The 14,437-nt window shown below is 29.8% G+C and overlaps 1 protein-coding gene across 1 annotated transcript; it reads right to left on the bottom strand.

The window, feature by feature from the left end:
* Positions 1 to 7,814: 7,814 nt before the first annotated feature.
* On the bottom strand, positions 7,815 to 8,579 carry BDBG_17536 (uncharacterized protein; the record flags this gene model as incomplete). Its single annotated transcript, XM_031725231.1, has 2 exons — positions 7,815 to 8,222; positions 8,442 to 8,579. 2 exons carry the CDS (start codon positions 8,577 to 8,579, stop codon positions 7,815 to 7,817), a joined length of 546 nt encoding a protein of 181 aa, XP_031579902.1.
* Positions 8,580 to 14,437: the final 5,858 nt, after the last annotated feature.

Below are 14,437 nucleotides of genomic sequence, written 5' to 3'. Positions count from 1 at the left end.
TTATTAATTTAATAGTACATATACTGTATATAATATAAAGAAATAGATGAGTTTTTCTACTAACTATATAGATTTTTTTTTTCTCATCTTCATTCAAATCAAATATATAATAAGTGAGTTTCTTATATATTAATTTAAAATATGAAAAATATAGTTAATAAGTGACTTACAGATCTCTTATTATATTCTGTTTTATATATAAAATTCTCTATAAAAGTGATGTATTTTAGAGACAAAGTTAACAGTAGTAATAGGATTTTTTGAAAAGATTCTCTTTTCTTATAAAATATTTTTCTTCTCTCTCTCTCTTATCTATAATAGTGAGTGTATGAGAGTATCATTTTTAAGAGATAATAAGAGACTTATTCTGACATTTTCTAATAAATAATAAACATCTTCATAGTGCAGCTGCAGCCTTTATAACTGTTAAGAAAGTCAGGTTGAAGACAGAGATGATAATGTCAATGAGCTGCAGAAGCACTGCTCTTATTATCACATCTTCTTCTACTTCTCTTACAGCTGTGATGATAGTTATCATATCTTGCAGTGAGATGTTATTCCTTCTACTAGTTAGTTTATTTATATTCAGTTCTTTCTCTATCTCTCTTATCACTGTTATAACACTGTCTTCTCTCTCAGTTAACACAGTAATGTATAACTCTGTATAGTCATTCAAAGAGAAATCTGAGAAGAGCTTGATTCTGAAAACAGTGACTCTGAGAAGCTTAATTCATAGTTCTTCTCTCACAGTATATCTGAGCTCTGCTCAGAATACTACTGAGTTAAGTCTACAGAATCTTATAATTTCTTTATCTTCTTTTTATAAGAAGGCTTCAGTACAGTCTCTGACTAGTATTATTACTTATCTATACTATGCTAAGCAGCTGAAGAAGAAAGAGATCTTATATATCTATCTCTTCTCTTACTCTTATTATTTCTGTTATACTTATAATAATGACTTCTATCTCTCTGTAAGTATTATCTACTCTATAAGAAGATATTGTATTAGCTTTAATAAGAAGCTTAGATACTTAAGCAGTACAGAGTAAGAGTCTCAGAGCTCTAAGTATTGATGAATTTTATCAAGACTGAGAAGATCTCTCTTACTTATCTGTAAAAGAAGATAAAAGTATAAGTCTCTAAGATGAAAAAACATCTCAGAATGACTGATCTTAAGAAGAAATTAGTCAGTATCACTGTTAAAAGTATTATAGAGATTAATTACTGATTAAAGAGAATCTCACTTTAATTAGAGTAGATAACTGAGATACTTTGTAAGTTAATAAGTTAATATTTTATATATTTCTTATACTCTTCTGCAGTGCTGCAGCACTAACTTCTCAGCAGATAAAAATATCAGTGTCAGAGACTTTAACAGTGAAGAATGAGTTTAATAAAGATATAATTATTAATAAATAGACTCTAATCTCTCTTTTTACTTTTTCAGTGAACTGTAGTCTTATTAGAATAGTAGTGATCTGTGAATTAATAATATTAATCTTTTTTATTGATTTTAAATATTTCTTTCTTTTCTTATTAACTGCTTCAGAAATTTTACACTTATATAGTCTCATTAAACTTCTAAAAAATTCTTTGAGAGAAAATAGAAGAAGAGTGCTACAGAGCTTATAAGACACTGACTTATTATTATAAGATTATCTCTAAAAAAACTCTTTGAGAAAAATGAGAAGTCTTAAGCAGTATTTCTTACTCAATATCTCTGATATATAATAAGACAGTCTCTACTAGTCATCTTATAACTTATAATCTTTTTCTCAGTATTTTTCAAATACTCAAGTGATTCTCATGAATTCTCTGACAATAAATAATCTTCTTATTTAATAAGATATTGAAGCTTGCTATAATATATTCACTTATTCAATATTTTCTTTATAAGATATTCAGTATCACTCTTAATCTTAATATCATTCAGTCAAGACAGCTCTGCTCTGAGATATTACTTATAGAGCTTTAAATAGAAAATGTGAAAAACAGAATGAATTGATTTTAATTCTGTAAGTAATTTCAACTCATATATCTGCTTACTTATTACTCTTGTTACTGAGAAAGATTCTAGTTATTACTTACTAAGCTTCTTACATAGTTTTATTATCTTGATATTCTTTACTGAAAGTAGTACTTGATTCTCTATCAAGAACTTCATTAAAAGATGTTTTTAATTATAGTATTTTATCTATCACTTCTGAGTATAATGAATACTTTTCACTGTCTTCTTATAAATTTTATTTAAAAGTTTCAATCTCACTTTTACTTCTGATACTGAGAAATACTCTGTTCTTTGTATCTGTTTAACATTCTGACTGTCTATTTCTTTCTTTGAAATGTTATTCATAACATTACTGAGTAATAAAGAATTATATTCATAATAAGTATAGAAAGAAGATATCTTTAAGATTGCATTCTTTGTATTATTATATATAAATTCAGTGATTAGAAGATGTTTAAGTTAATCATTCTAATAATATAAACAGAATACTTAAAGATGCTGTTCTAGTATCTGATTCTGATATTCAGTCTGATTATCTGTCTATGAATGAAATGCAGTACTGAGAAGATATCTTATTATAAGTTAATAGTAAAAAGCTGATCAGTTATTATTATTATTATTCTTCAATTATAGATGTATGCAGTCAGAGACTATGACATCTACCTGAGAACTAAAAGTTCTCAGGGTTTTTCCTATATCTATAAAGTTAACTATTATACATTCACCAATTTCAGATATGTAAAATCAGAAAATTCCAGCCCAGAATACAAAAACTGTTTACAAATTGCAGTGTTTTAACATCTTCTGATACTTTGAAATCATTTGACAATATCATGACAAAAGAAAAGAGAACACAGTCTTAAAGATAGACACATTAAATAGATAGATAGAAAAGAATAGAAAGGAAAAAGTAAAGTAAAATAAAGAGAGACTGTAATGAAACAAATTATTAAAAGATAGTATATAGCTGTTTTAACAGACTATATCTGATCAATTTCCTCCTCTTCATATTCAGATATTTCTGAATTCAGTCATTTTCTTGTAGCTGCTTGAGTTTCTGATAGAAAGTCTATTAAGTATTTAATTCCTGTCTCAGTTGAGAATAAGAATCTCATATTTAATTAGCTTAGATCATACTTCTCTTTCAATCTGACTCTGAGACTATTGTATAATGCACAGTGCATTACAATATGCTCAGGATTCTCATTTGCATTGCAGAATGAGCATTCTATTGAATCAAATCTATCATCAAATCTTTGTATATAAGATTTGAAATAGCCATGTTCTAGTTTCAGCTGTATTATAGATGAGAATATTTTCTTTTTACATTTAATTGAACAAGATTTTCACTTGAGTTTTGTTTCAAATCTTGAATAATGTATACTCTTCTTTTATTTCTGCCAGCTTTCATTTCACTTATCTAAACAAGATTCTTTTATTTTTCTCTTTATAAAAGACTAGGACACAATTTTTTGAATAGATCTGCTTAGTTCTGAGCCTTTTTTTGCAGCTGAATCAGCCAATTCATTGTCATGAATATTCATATGAGCAGGAACTCAGTGCAGATGAATTATCAGCTTTGATGTTCTTCTCTTTTGAATTTTTAAAACAGAGTTTAAGATCAGTTCAAGATTCATTTGATTATTATGAATCTGACTATTTCTAAGTCTTTTTAAAGCAGCTTGACTATCAGAGAATATTCATGTCTCTTTCAAACTATTCTCTCTTTTATGAGATTTTATTTCAATAAGTTTGAAAGCTTTCACTATTGCAAATAGTTCAGTGTCAAAGACTTCAGATTCACAGCTCAAATTCCAGAAATCTGAGATAAAATTAATATTATCTTCAGTATAAGCAATGCCTGCATCTAATCTATTCAAATTCTTGTTTTTTGAGTCATCTGAATAAATCAGAATAGAGTCTTTTATATTGATTGTAGAAATTCTCTTCAAATACTGTTCATATTCTTTCTCTTTAGATAGTTCACTTATTTGTAAGTCTATAAGAGATTCAAGCTTTTCTCTTCAGAGAGATAACTTCTCATGATCAACTTTTTCAACATTTAAAGAAGAAAATTGATTTTTAATCAGTGAGCATAGTCTGTACAGTTGAGAAGGCATTTTCTTTGAAGAATTATTTTCATTTCAATCAAGAAATCTATTCCAATCCAGTTCATTTCCAGAGTTAATTGATGGAAATGAAGAAGAGACTCTTTCTCTAATTATATAATTTAAGCTCATCTTTATAACTCTCAGAGCATAGTTCATACAGGCCTTTTCAAACCTAATAGCAGAGAGGGGAATTGAAGCTTCAATTTCCATTGCTTTAATAGAAGATGATTTGAATGCTCCCAGAATTCTTCTCAAAGCTCTGTTTTGCAGACTTTGAAAGAGTTCAGTGAAATTTCCTGGATTATTTCATCAAACTTGAACTCCATAATCAGCTACTGAGGTAATACAGGCTATATATAACTGTCTCATAGCCTGGAAGGATAGACCTCTCTCTGTATTTGATAGTCTGATAATGTTGTTCAATAGTCTTTCTGTCTTGACAGTTCTTTGTTGAATATGATATTTAAAATTCAACTTAGAGTTTAATCATACTTCTAATCATTTGACATTTAAACTGGGTTTAATCTCTCTATTCAAAAGAGTTAGGGATAGTTCTTTCTCATTGAATCTAGAAAAGAAATGAATTAACTCAGTTTTATTCATATCAAATTGAATTTGATTGATATCTGCTCTGACAAAGATTTCCTTTGCAGCTTTTTCAATCACTTTCAAATTCTCTTTGATAGTTTTTGAGCTGTAGACTAGACCAATATCATCTACATAACTCAGAGATCACACTATTTTCATATTTCTATCTTTGAATAGATATGCAGTGTATATTGCAAATAAAATGAGTGAGATTGAAGATTCTTGCAGTACTTCTATTTTTATCTCAGTCTTGTCTTATTTCATTTCATCAAAGAAAAGTTGTATGATTCTTTTAGACATAAAACAGTTAACTCATTTTATTAGAGAAAGTGACAGTTTTAACATCTTCAAAGTCTGAATTAACTTTGACCTTGAAACATAATCAAATGCTTCTTTTATATCAATAAAAACTGCAGTTGAGACCAGATCTTCATGCTTTGCTATTTGAGTATCATGAATAACTGAGAGAACAGTGTCAATTACAGAACATTGTTTTCTACCTCTCATTTGTTCACTGAATAAAAGAGAGTTATTAATAGAGCTTATAAAAGATAGTTGAGTAGCTATTATCTTTTCTAAAACCTTTTCTAGACAGTTCAATAGAGATATTACTCTATATGACTTAGAAATTGAAGTTTTTCTATTAGGTTTTGTAAGAATCACTCCAGTGGCTTCTCTTCAGCATTCAGAATGATATCCATTTTTCAAGAGATTGAAAAAGAGCTCAAAATATTCATTCTTTAAGTAGGAATATGTATTTTGAATAATTAAGTAATTAATTGAATCAGGCCCTGCAGCAGTTTTAACAGAACTTGAGAAAATAGCTGACTCTAATTCATCTTGTGTAAGATCAGGCCATTCCCAGTCATTTTCATCAATGTAGTTGAGAAGTGATATATTCTCTTCCTCTGAATCTGATTCTGATGAGTTTTGAAAGAGAATTCTCATGAAAGCTTGACATTTTTTCTCAAAAGAGTTTGCTGTATATGATTCATTCTGAAACTCATATTCTAAGGCTGGAAGTTTTGCTACACTTCTTGTTCTAGTATAGTTAAAAGCTTTAAAAACTTTCTTTTCTTATGCTTCTTCAAGAAATTTATTCCAGCAGTCTGTTTTAGCTCTTTTAATATCTGAAAAATATTCATTTCTGACAGCTTTGAACTCTTTATCAGATATTACATCATTCTTTCAATCTCTTCTAGCAGTAGCTAATTCTTTTCTTTTAGATGAGATATTCTCATTCCACCAAGGTTTTGAATACTCAGAAGATTTTCTCTTTGAAATATTATCTCTAACACTTGTTAGAATAATAGATGTAATGAGCTTCACTCTATTCTCAAGCATTTCATTTGAGATATCTTGACCAGAATTCCAATATAGCTCACTCTGTCTTTCAGATTTTAACAGTTTTATGCTTTCTTCAACTGCTTTTCAATCAGCTTTTTCAAAGTTAAACTGATTAGAGAGAAGAGGGTTTTCACTCATTTGTTTTTCACTCAGTTCAATATCAAATTGAATAATCTCATGACCTGATCCTGATGTCTCATTTGAATCAATAAATCAGTTTACAAGTCTTTTTTTCATTAGATTTTGTGACATGAAGATTAGATCTATAATAGATTTCTGTTTCATGTCTTTTCTAAAGAATGTTTGTTGATCAGACTTATTAACTAAATCTATTGAATGCTTAAAGGTTCATTCAATCAGATTATCAGCTCTTACTGCTCTCTTGCATTCTGAATTTCATCAGAGATGATGTGCATTGAAATCTCCTGCAATTATAGAGTTTCTTAATGGAGTTATGTTCAGAAATCCTCTATTAATTGTTCAGATATTGTTATTTTTCTTCAATGACTTTTCATTATAGATATTTATAAGCTGTATAGTATCAAACTCATTCTCTTTATCTATAATATCACCCATCAGAATATCAGGGTCAGATATGATATCAAATCTTAGATTAAATTAATATCTTGATCTCTTTCTTTCATAGATCACTACTCTTGACTTTATCTCAGACTTTTGAGGTAGAAAGCAGTAGTAGCTTGAATGAGAAATGATGTATTTTTACTCAGTATTAAAATTCAGTTTCTGAAGCAGTATAAAATCAACTTTTTATTCAAATGCAATTTGAAGACATGAATAAATACAATTTGAGTTTCTATTCACATTATTTTGAATAAATGTGATTTTTAAAGAGTTTTTAAACTTTTTTTATTATTTTTGTTGTATATTCATACTAAAAGAGAGTAGAGATAGAGTAGAATCTAATCACTATCATCAGATAGTAGATTATAACTATTTTGAAAAGTAGGAATCTCAACTGCTTGCATTATATCTAGTTTATCATCAGAGTCATTTCTCAATTCTCTAATCTTAACAGGAGTTTGAGAACTCAAATTCTGTTTACATTTAGCTGGAGAATTGAAGTTTGAAGATTTAAATAGTTGAGAGTTTCTTCTTTTTGAGCTTGCAGTTGTAGATTTACTGACTTGACTCTTCTCTTCAGTTCTAGATTGACTTTGAGCTTCATCTTTTCTTCAGTTCTTTTGAGTTCTTGGAGCAAACATACATTCTTTTGAGCTAGATGCATGTTTTTCTTTACAATTAGAGCACTTAAGCAGAGTGTGTTGACATATTTCATCTCTTTTTGAGCATGTTTCACATTTATGCTCACTAGTTCTGTGATCTCTGGCACAGAATGCACATTTTGAGTCTCTAAAACATGAGATTGCAAAGTGTTCATATCTTTGACAGTTTGAACACTGTGTTTGAGCTTTGAGGTTCATTCTTGAGTCTTTGTATTCATGAACTCTCATTTTCAAACCTGCTACTCTTACTTCAGAGATCTTTGACTATTCAAGTGTCTTTATATATACTAGAACAGAGGCATTTCTTCTGCTTTGTCTGAACTCAATTGAATTTAGTCATACAGGCTCTTTTCTCAGTTGAATAGAGTTGTATTCTTCTAATTCATTTTTGAGGAGTAGCATTTCTTCTTCACAGTCAAAAATTTCAACTGAAATATTATGAAGAATGAATTTGTCTCACTTTTCATCTCTCTCAGATAGAATTGTTGTGTTTAGCAAAGATTCTACTGCTGATTTTCAGAGATTCTCATTCTGAATAAGGAATTCTGCACTAAATTCAGGCATTGTAGTCAGAATGATGGAGTTTTCAAAGAATGATGGCTCAATTGAAGCTATAACTGATTTTTGAACTTCAATATCAGTCATCAACTGAGAAAAGAACTGCTGATTAATTTCATTTCTGATTCTGAAAATGAGATTTGAGTTTAGCTTGTTTCTTTGTAAGGTGTTCTGATTTGAGACTTTGAGACTAAGTCTTCTATTTCTGAAGATTTGGAAGTTTTTCTCTTTTTGTATTTTTTTCTCCACTTTTTTATGAATAGAAGTATGAGCAGTATACTTCTCAGTTTTCTCAGGATTTTGAGCAGGTTTTGAGACAGCAGGTTTAGAGACAGCAGATTCAGCTGCTTGAGCATATGTTTTCTTCTGATTTAAAGAAGAAGAAGAAGAAGAAGTGAAAAAGAAAGAAGAGTAAACTGAAGAGTCAGTGATTGTATTAGAAATTTTCAAAGTTTTTAGAACTGTGTTTGAAATTCCAAGTTTGAACTTGATCACTTTCTGTAGTTGTCTAGCCTGAGCATGAAGAATTAACAGAACTTCTTCATTCATCTCACTCAGACACTGCTTTTCAAGAATTTTACTTACTTTTTCAAGTTTCTGTATTTCAAGAACTTGTTGTTTCTCTATTTCTTCTTTCTTTCTTCTCTTCAGAATTTCAATCTCAGGAATAGTATTTGAGAAAGCATCTTTTTCCACATCAACTGAGTGTACTTTTGAACTCATTGTTCTTACTCAATGAAAAGTTGATCAGACTGTTTCAAATGAGATATTTATTGAACTCTTTTGAATTGAAAAGTTGGTCAGACTGTTTCAATTAAGAGATTTCTAAGTCTGTTTTCAATTGAAAAGTTGGTCAGACTGTTTCAAAAGAAGAATAAAAGACTTTTGTGTATAAAACACCTGATTTTTTTCACACCAGTTCAGTAACTAGGTTAGATTTTTGAAGAGAATCTAATAAACTAAAATTGATTTTTAAGATAAATTAATAAAATCTTTACAATCTCTTTCTTAGGATACAGTGAGGAAAAGTATGATATCAATTGATAATAAATCAGATGATATGACAGTTTTTGAGAGAAAAACTGACAAAAAATAAATCAATTTTTTGCAGAGAAATTGATTAAAACTATTCAATTTTATTCTAAATCATTCAATTCTTCTCACACAACAAGTGTGCAACTTGAATCAGTTAATAAAGAGTGTAAAAAAGAATTAAGTATTAATGAAAGCTCTTCAGTCACTGAAAAAGTAATTCTTACTTAAAAGAATATGAAATTATGACAGAAAACAACTCTGTTTTTAATTCTTTGTAAGAATATTGTGTAAAACCCAGAGAAAAACACCTTACTTTTTCAAGAGAAGTAAAAAACTATTTCTAAGATCTTTTTTTTTTTTGCATTAACTGCTGCAGAAGAATGAGATAGAAACTGCTAAGATATGCACTACTGTATATCTTCTATCAAGACTTTTTCTCTTCAGAGTCTTGATATTATAGAGAATATAAGTCTGTTTCTATATGATAATGTAAATATTGTCAGTGAGATGTAGAGGAACTGGTTATTTATATCTCAAAATAGAAGACTTTGTCAATGATTATATCAATATAGAGTTAATTCTCAAATTCAATAGAAACCTAGTGTTGCTGTTCTCAATCCCTTGCAGAATCTATTGAATATTGAGGTATTAAAACTAGATTTAATATATCTCACTGTGCAGGGATCAAAGGCTCAGTCAGACCTTGGAGTATACTGATTTTATAGTTGTCGTGTCTGCTGATTATGTATCGAGTACAGTTGCTGAGGTATCTCTTTGTATTTTTCTGCTGGGCATGGGCCAGATCGGAAGAGGCGGTACAAGGGTGGGACTTGGTGTTGATGTCTTGGTACACCAAAGACAGAGAGGGTTTTTCGCGGAGGATGCACTTCAGATGTGTCCGTTGATTATGTGCTTGATACTATTGCCGAGGTATCTTTTTGTATTTTTCTGCCGGAGGTGGGCCAGATTGGGAAGGGCGGTACGTGGGTGGGACTTGGCGTTGATGTTTTGGAACATCAAAGATAGACAGGGTTTTCGTGGAAGGTGCTTCTCAGATATCTCCACAATTACAGGTCGGGGATCTTCCAAAATCAAGAAGATTGGCGCATATGGTTAGGTCTCTTCGCCTTACAATTTGTATGGCAATTTGGCCCAGGGTTGTGGTGTGGTAGGGGTGAACGGGGGATAATCCCACACAGGAGTTTCGAACAACGTCTGGTTCACGTTTGGCTGGATAACTCCACCACCACACGGGGTATGCGGTCGGCGATGAGGTCAAAATGCTCGTATGATCGAGGGCTTTTCGATGGATCTATCGGCGGGTTCTTAAAAAAAAGCTGATCAGTATTTACTAATGAAGAGAGATTCTCAATCTATTATTAACAATTTCAGAGTACTGTGATTATAAATAATGATATTTAAAAACAGATCAGTTAATTCAGAGGCTTTAATCTTTTTATAAGTAGAAATATATTTAGTCATTTTTATAAAGTAATTAATAATGATCAAAATTGAGTTATATTCTTTAACTCTTGTTAACTTCAGTAGATTAACTATGAAATTTATCAATAGATTCTGTTATAAGCTCTTTGAAGTAGATAGTGATATTAACTCATCATATTACTTATACTGCAGAATCTTTATTCTTTGACAGATATTGTAAGTCTTAATATACTCTTTAACATCTGTTCAGAGCTTGTCTTAAATATATTTATATTTTAGAAGCTTCTCAGTCTTCTCTAATCTGAAGTACTCTGTATGAGAATTATTATAATGAATTCTCAATAACTTCTGATATATCACTCTGCTATAAGAGATAAAGACTGAATCATTCAGTAGTAGAAGTTCATATTCTTCTAGTTATCAGTGACTTGATTTCTTAGCAGTACTGTCTCACTCAGAGTCTGTCTCTTTCAAGTTCAAACTGAATTCTTTCTTCTTTAATTTCTGAATTCAAGCTGTAGTAGAGATATTTCTCTTCTATAATTTATCAATAAATTTCAAAAGTAGTCAGATTAAAAGATTGTAGACTGTTTCATTCTTTATCAATTTAATAATAGTAAGATATGATATAAGAAGCTTATAATCTTCAGTGTCAGTTCTCTACAGAGATTCAGATTTTCTTTCATCTTCTATACTAAGTTGCACAGCTGTCTTACTAATACTATTTCTGAGCTTCAGAGAATCTTAACTCTCTGCAGTCAGCTTCTTCTACAGTGATAACAGAGATTCTTTTATAGAATTCTTCTCTGTATTAACAATATTATAATTGAGCTGTTTAGACAGTATATTAGCAAGATTAAGCTGATCTGAATAATATTGAATATAGAAATTATACTCTGAAAGCAGCTTCACTCATCTAACTTAACATTCTGTCAAGCTCTTTGTTATTAAGAAGTAATATAGATTTATATAATCAGTGAGAACTTATACTGAATACTTACTACTCTGAAGATAATATTATCAGATCTTAAAGAATTCAATAATTACTAATATCTCTTGATCATAGATATTATATCTTCTCTGTGTGAGTAATAACTTCTTGAAGAAGAAGATCACTGATCTTCATTCACAGTATTTTATAGACTCTGTGAAAAAGTCTTCTCTCACAGATATTTTATTATCTGTATTCTCAGAAGTGATTATTCTCTGATTCTTTTAATATTGAAAGATCTTCAGTGTTAACTGTAAAAAGATTTCACAGACTTATTATTATTATTATTATTATTATTCTTCAATTATAGATGTATGCAGTCAGAGACTATGACATCTATCTGAGAACTAAAAGTTCTCAGGGTTTTTCCTATATCTATAAAGTTAACTATTATACATTCATCAATTTCAGATATGCAAAATCAGAAAATTTCAGCTCAGAATACAAAAACTGTTTATAAATTGCAGTATTTTAACATCTTCTGATACTTTGAAATCATTTGATAATATCATGACAAAAGAAAAGAGAACACAGTCTTAAAGATAGACATATTAAATAGATAGATAGAAAAGAATAGAAAGAAAAAAGTAAAGTAAAATAAAGAGAGCTACAGAACAAGATCTCTGCAGTTTACATCTTAAGCTATATATATATTTTAACACTCTATATAACTGACTGCTGTCTCTGTTCTCTCAGGCTCACTTCAGAGATTATCATTTTCTCTAAAGAGCTGCTGCTCAGCTAGCTTCTGTAACTAGCTTATTTATAAGTGAGATTCTCACTAAGAATAATATCAGAGCTACTCAATTCTAGTTAAGTCTCTAATCTTTCAGCTATCAATCTCAGTATTTCAGTCTATCAATTGACTGTCACAGTCTTGCTTACACTAATCATCTATTAAGAGCACCTAGGTCTCATCTCATCTAGGTCCTTGCTAGGCCCAGGGTGTTCTAATTGAATAGTTTTTAAATCTCATTCCCTGGAAGTGAGTGTCTAGAGTGAGGGAGATGAGACCTGGTCAGTTAAGCTTGATAATGATTCACTATTCTGCAGACACTCTAGATCTCAATCACTCTAGTACTGATCTAACTTGAAGCACTCAAGAGACTGTTAATTCTAAGATCAGTGAGAATTAGTGTCTGGGAATTCTCAGAATGAATATCTTAAGCTTGATAATGATTCACTATAGTGCATCCAGGGGCTCTCAGTACTGTTTTATGACTTAACAGTGAAAGCTGTGATTAAGATGACTCTCACAGGGTTCAAATCTGCCCTCTCTTGACATTCATTCCCCGGGGGGAAGGCCGCTAATTGAGGCTTCATGATAGCGTAGTTAATCACTACGTCACTGGGCCATTTCACAGACTTCATTCTTAGATGTATCAGTCTCACACTAACTGAGTAAGTTAAGATTAAAGTGATTCAGTATTATAATATCTGTAAAAGCTTGTTTTAATTTTATAAACATCTGCACAGTGTCTTGAGTAAGAGTAAATAATCTTATTTTTCTATCTTTCACACTTTTCTTTAACAGATCTGTAAGAAGAATAGTAATCTATAAATATATATAGATGAATCATCTGTAGAAATTCATAAATTCTAGAAATATCTGTATCTCACAGTATGTCTGCAGTGCTAATCAGTTCTCAATGACAGAGACTCAGCTTCTGTTCATTGAAATACTGTTCATTTTAATAATATAATCTAAGAAATCAATCTTCTGCATGTAGAATGAGTATTTTTCAGTATTTATATAGAGTTAATACTATCTCAAGTGACTTAACACTTCTTAAATATAGATATTATATTCTTTCTCTGTTTTCAAGAAGATTAGAATATCATTTAGATATACTATACAGAAGACATTGACAAGACTCTGCAACATCTCATTTATATAGATCTGAAAGATGACTGAAGCATTACAAAGATTAAAAGATAAAACAAGATATTCAAAATTACTGTACTTGATATGAAAAGCTGTTTTTTAAACATCATCTTTATTAACTCTGATTCTATGATAGACATTCTGTATATCAATCTTTGTGAATATCTTTGCTTCAGATAATCAATTAATTATCTCATTAATTAATAGTAATAACTAGCAATTCTTAACTGTTATCTTATTAAGATCTCTGTAGTCTATACATAGACATAGCCTACTATCTTTCTTAAGTATAAAGAGTATAGACATCTCTGCTGAACTCTTTGATAAGTGTATTCAGTTCTTTGATTGTACTTTCTCAAGATATTTATACAGAACATTCAATTTCTTTACAGATAAGTTATAAAGAAGTCTGTACAGTACTGTTACACTGTCTTCAAGATAAATCTTATATTATATCTTGATATCAGAAAACTTCACTACTTCTCTTTCTGAAAAGACATTCTTATAATCTATAAAGAGATATTATGTTCATTCATCTTCAATAATAAATACTGCTGCTAATCTTATAGTGAGAATGATGACTTCTTTATCTATTCTCAAGTTTCAGTTATCTGCTACACAGTATATCAACTCTATCTTTTTCTCAAGATTCTTTCAATAAAACTCTTCAGATTTCTCTATCACTGTCTCTTCATCAGTGAGATGATATCATCACATCTAAGTGACTCAGTCAATGAGAGAATTGTTTTCTCTCAATTATAGAAGATCTAGAATGATATTCTCATCTATAATATTAACTATATGAAGAAGCAGACTGCTCTTCTTGAAGATTTCTTCTGAGTCTGTGATTACATACTTTACTTAAATTATACTAAAACAGTGATACTTCATTTCATTAGTAAATTTCATATAGTCTGACAGATTTATCTTCTTTCAGCTCTTCATTAAAGAAAAGAAATAGAATATGAAGTTAACATTTATTCTGAAGTTAAGTAGATATCTCACTAATATCTTCTCATTCAGAGTATATATTATGATTATAACATGAACTCAGAGATGTAAGAATTATTAATTCTTCATTTCTTTCTCTTCTTTATCTTCTGTGAATATATTTATTAGAAGAGAAGTTAACTTTGAGAAGATATCTTCTCAGTTTCTTCTCTTCTTCAGCTTCTTACAATTACTGATATAGTAATTATCAGCTTCATAGTTAAAATAGAGATCTTT

This window comes from Blastomyces gilchristii, assembly GCF_000003855.2.
Source record: "Blastomyces gilchristii SLH14081 genomic scaffold supercont1.17, whole genome shotgun sequence".
In the NCBI taxonomy this organism is placed as follows: domain Eukaryota; kingdom Fungi; phylum Ascomycota; class Eurotiomycetes; order Onygenales; family Ajellomycetaceae; genus Blastomyces; species Blastomyces gilchristii.
The sequence above is the reverse complement of the archived record's forward strand: the minus strand, read 5'-3'. Positions and strand labels throughout refer to the sequence as shown.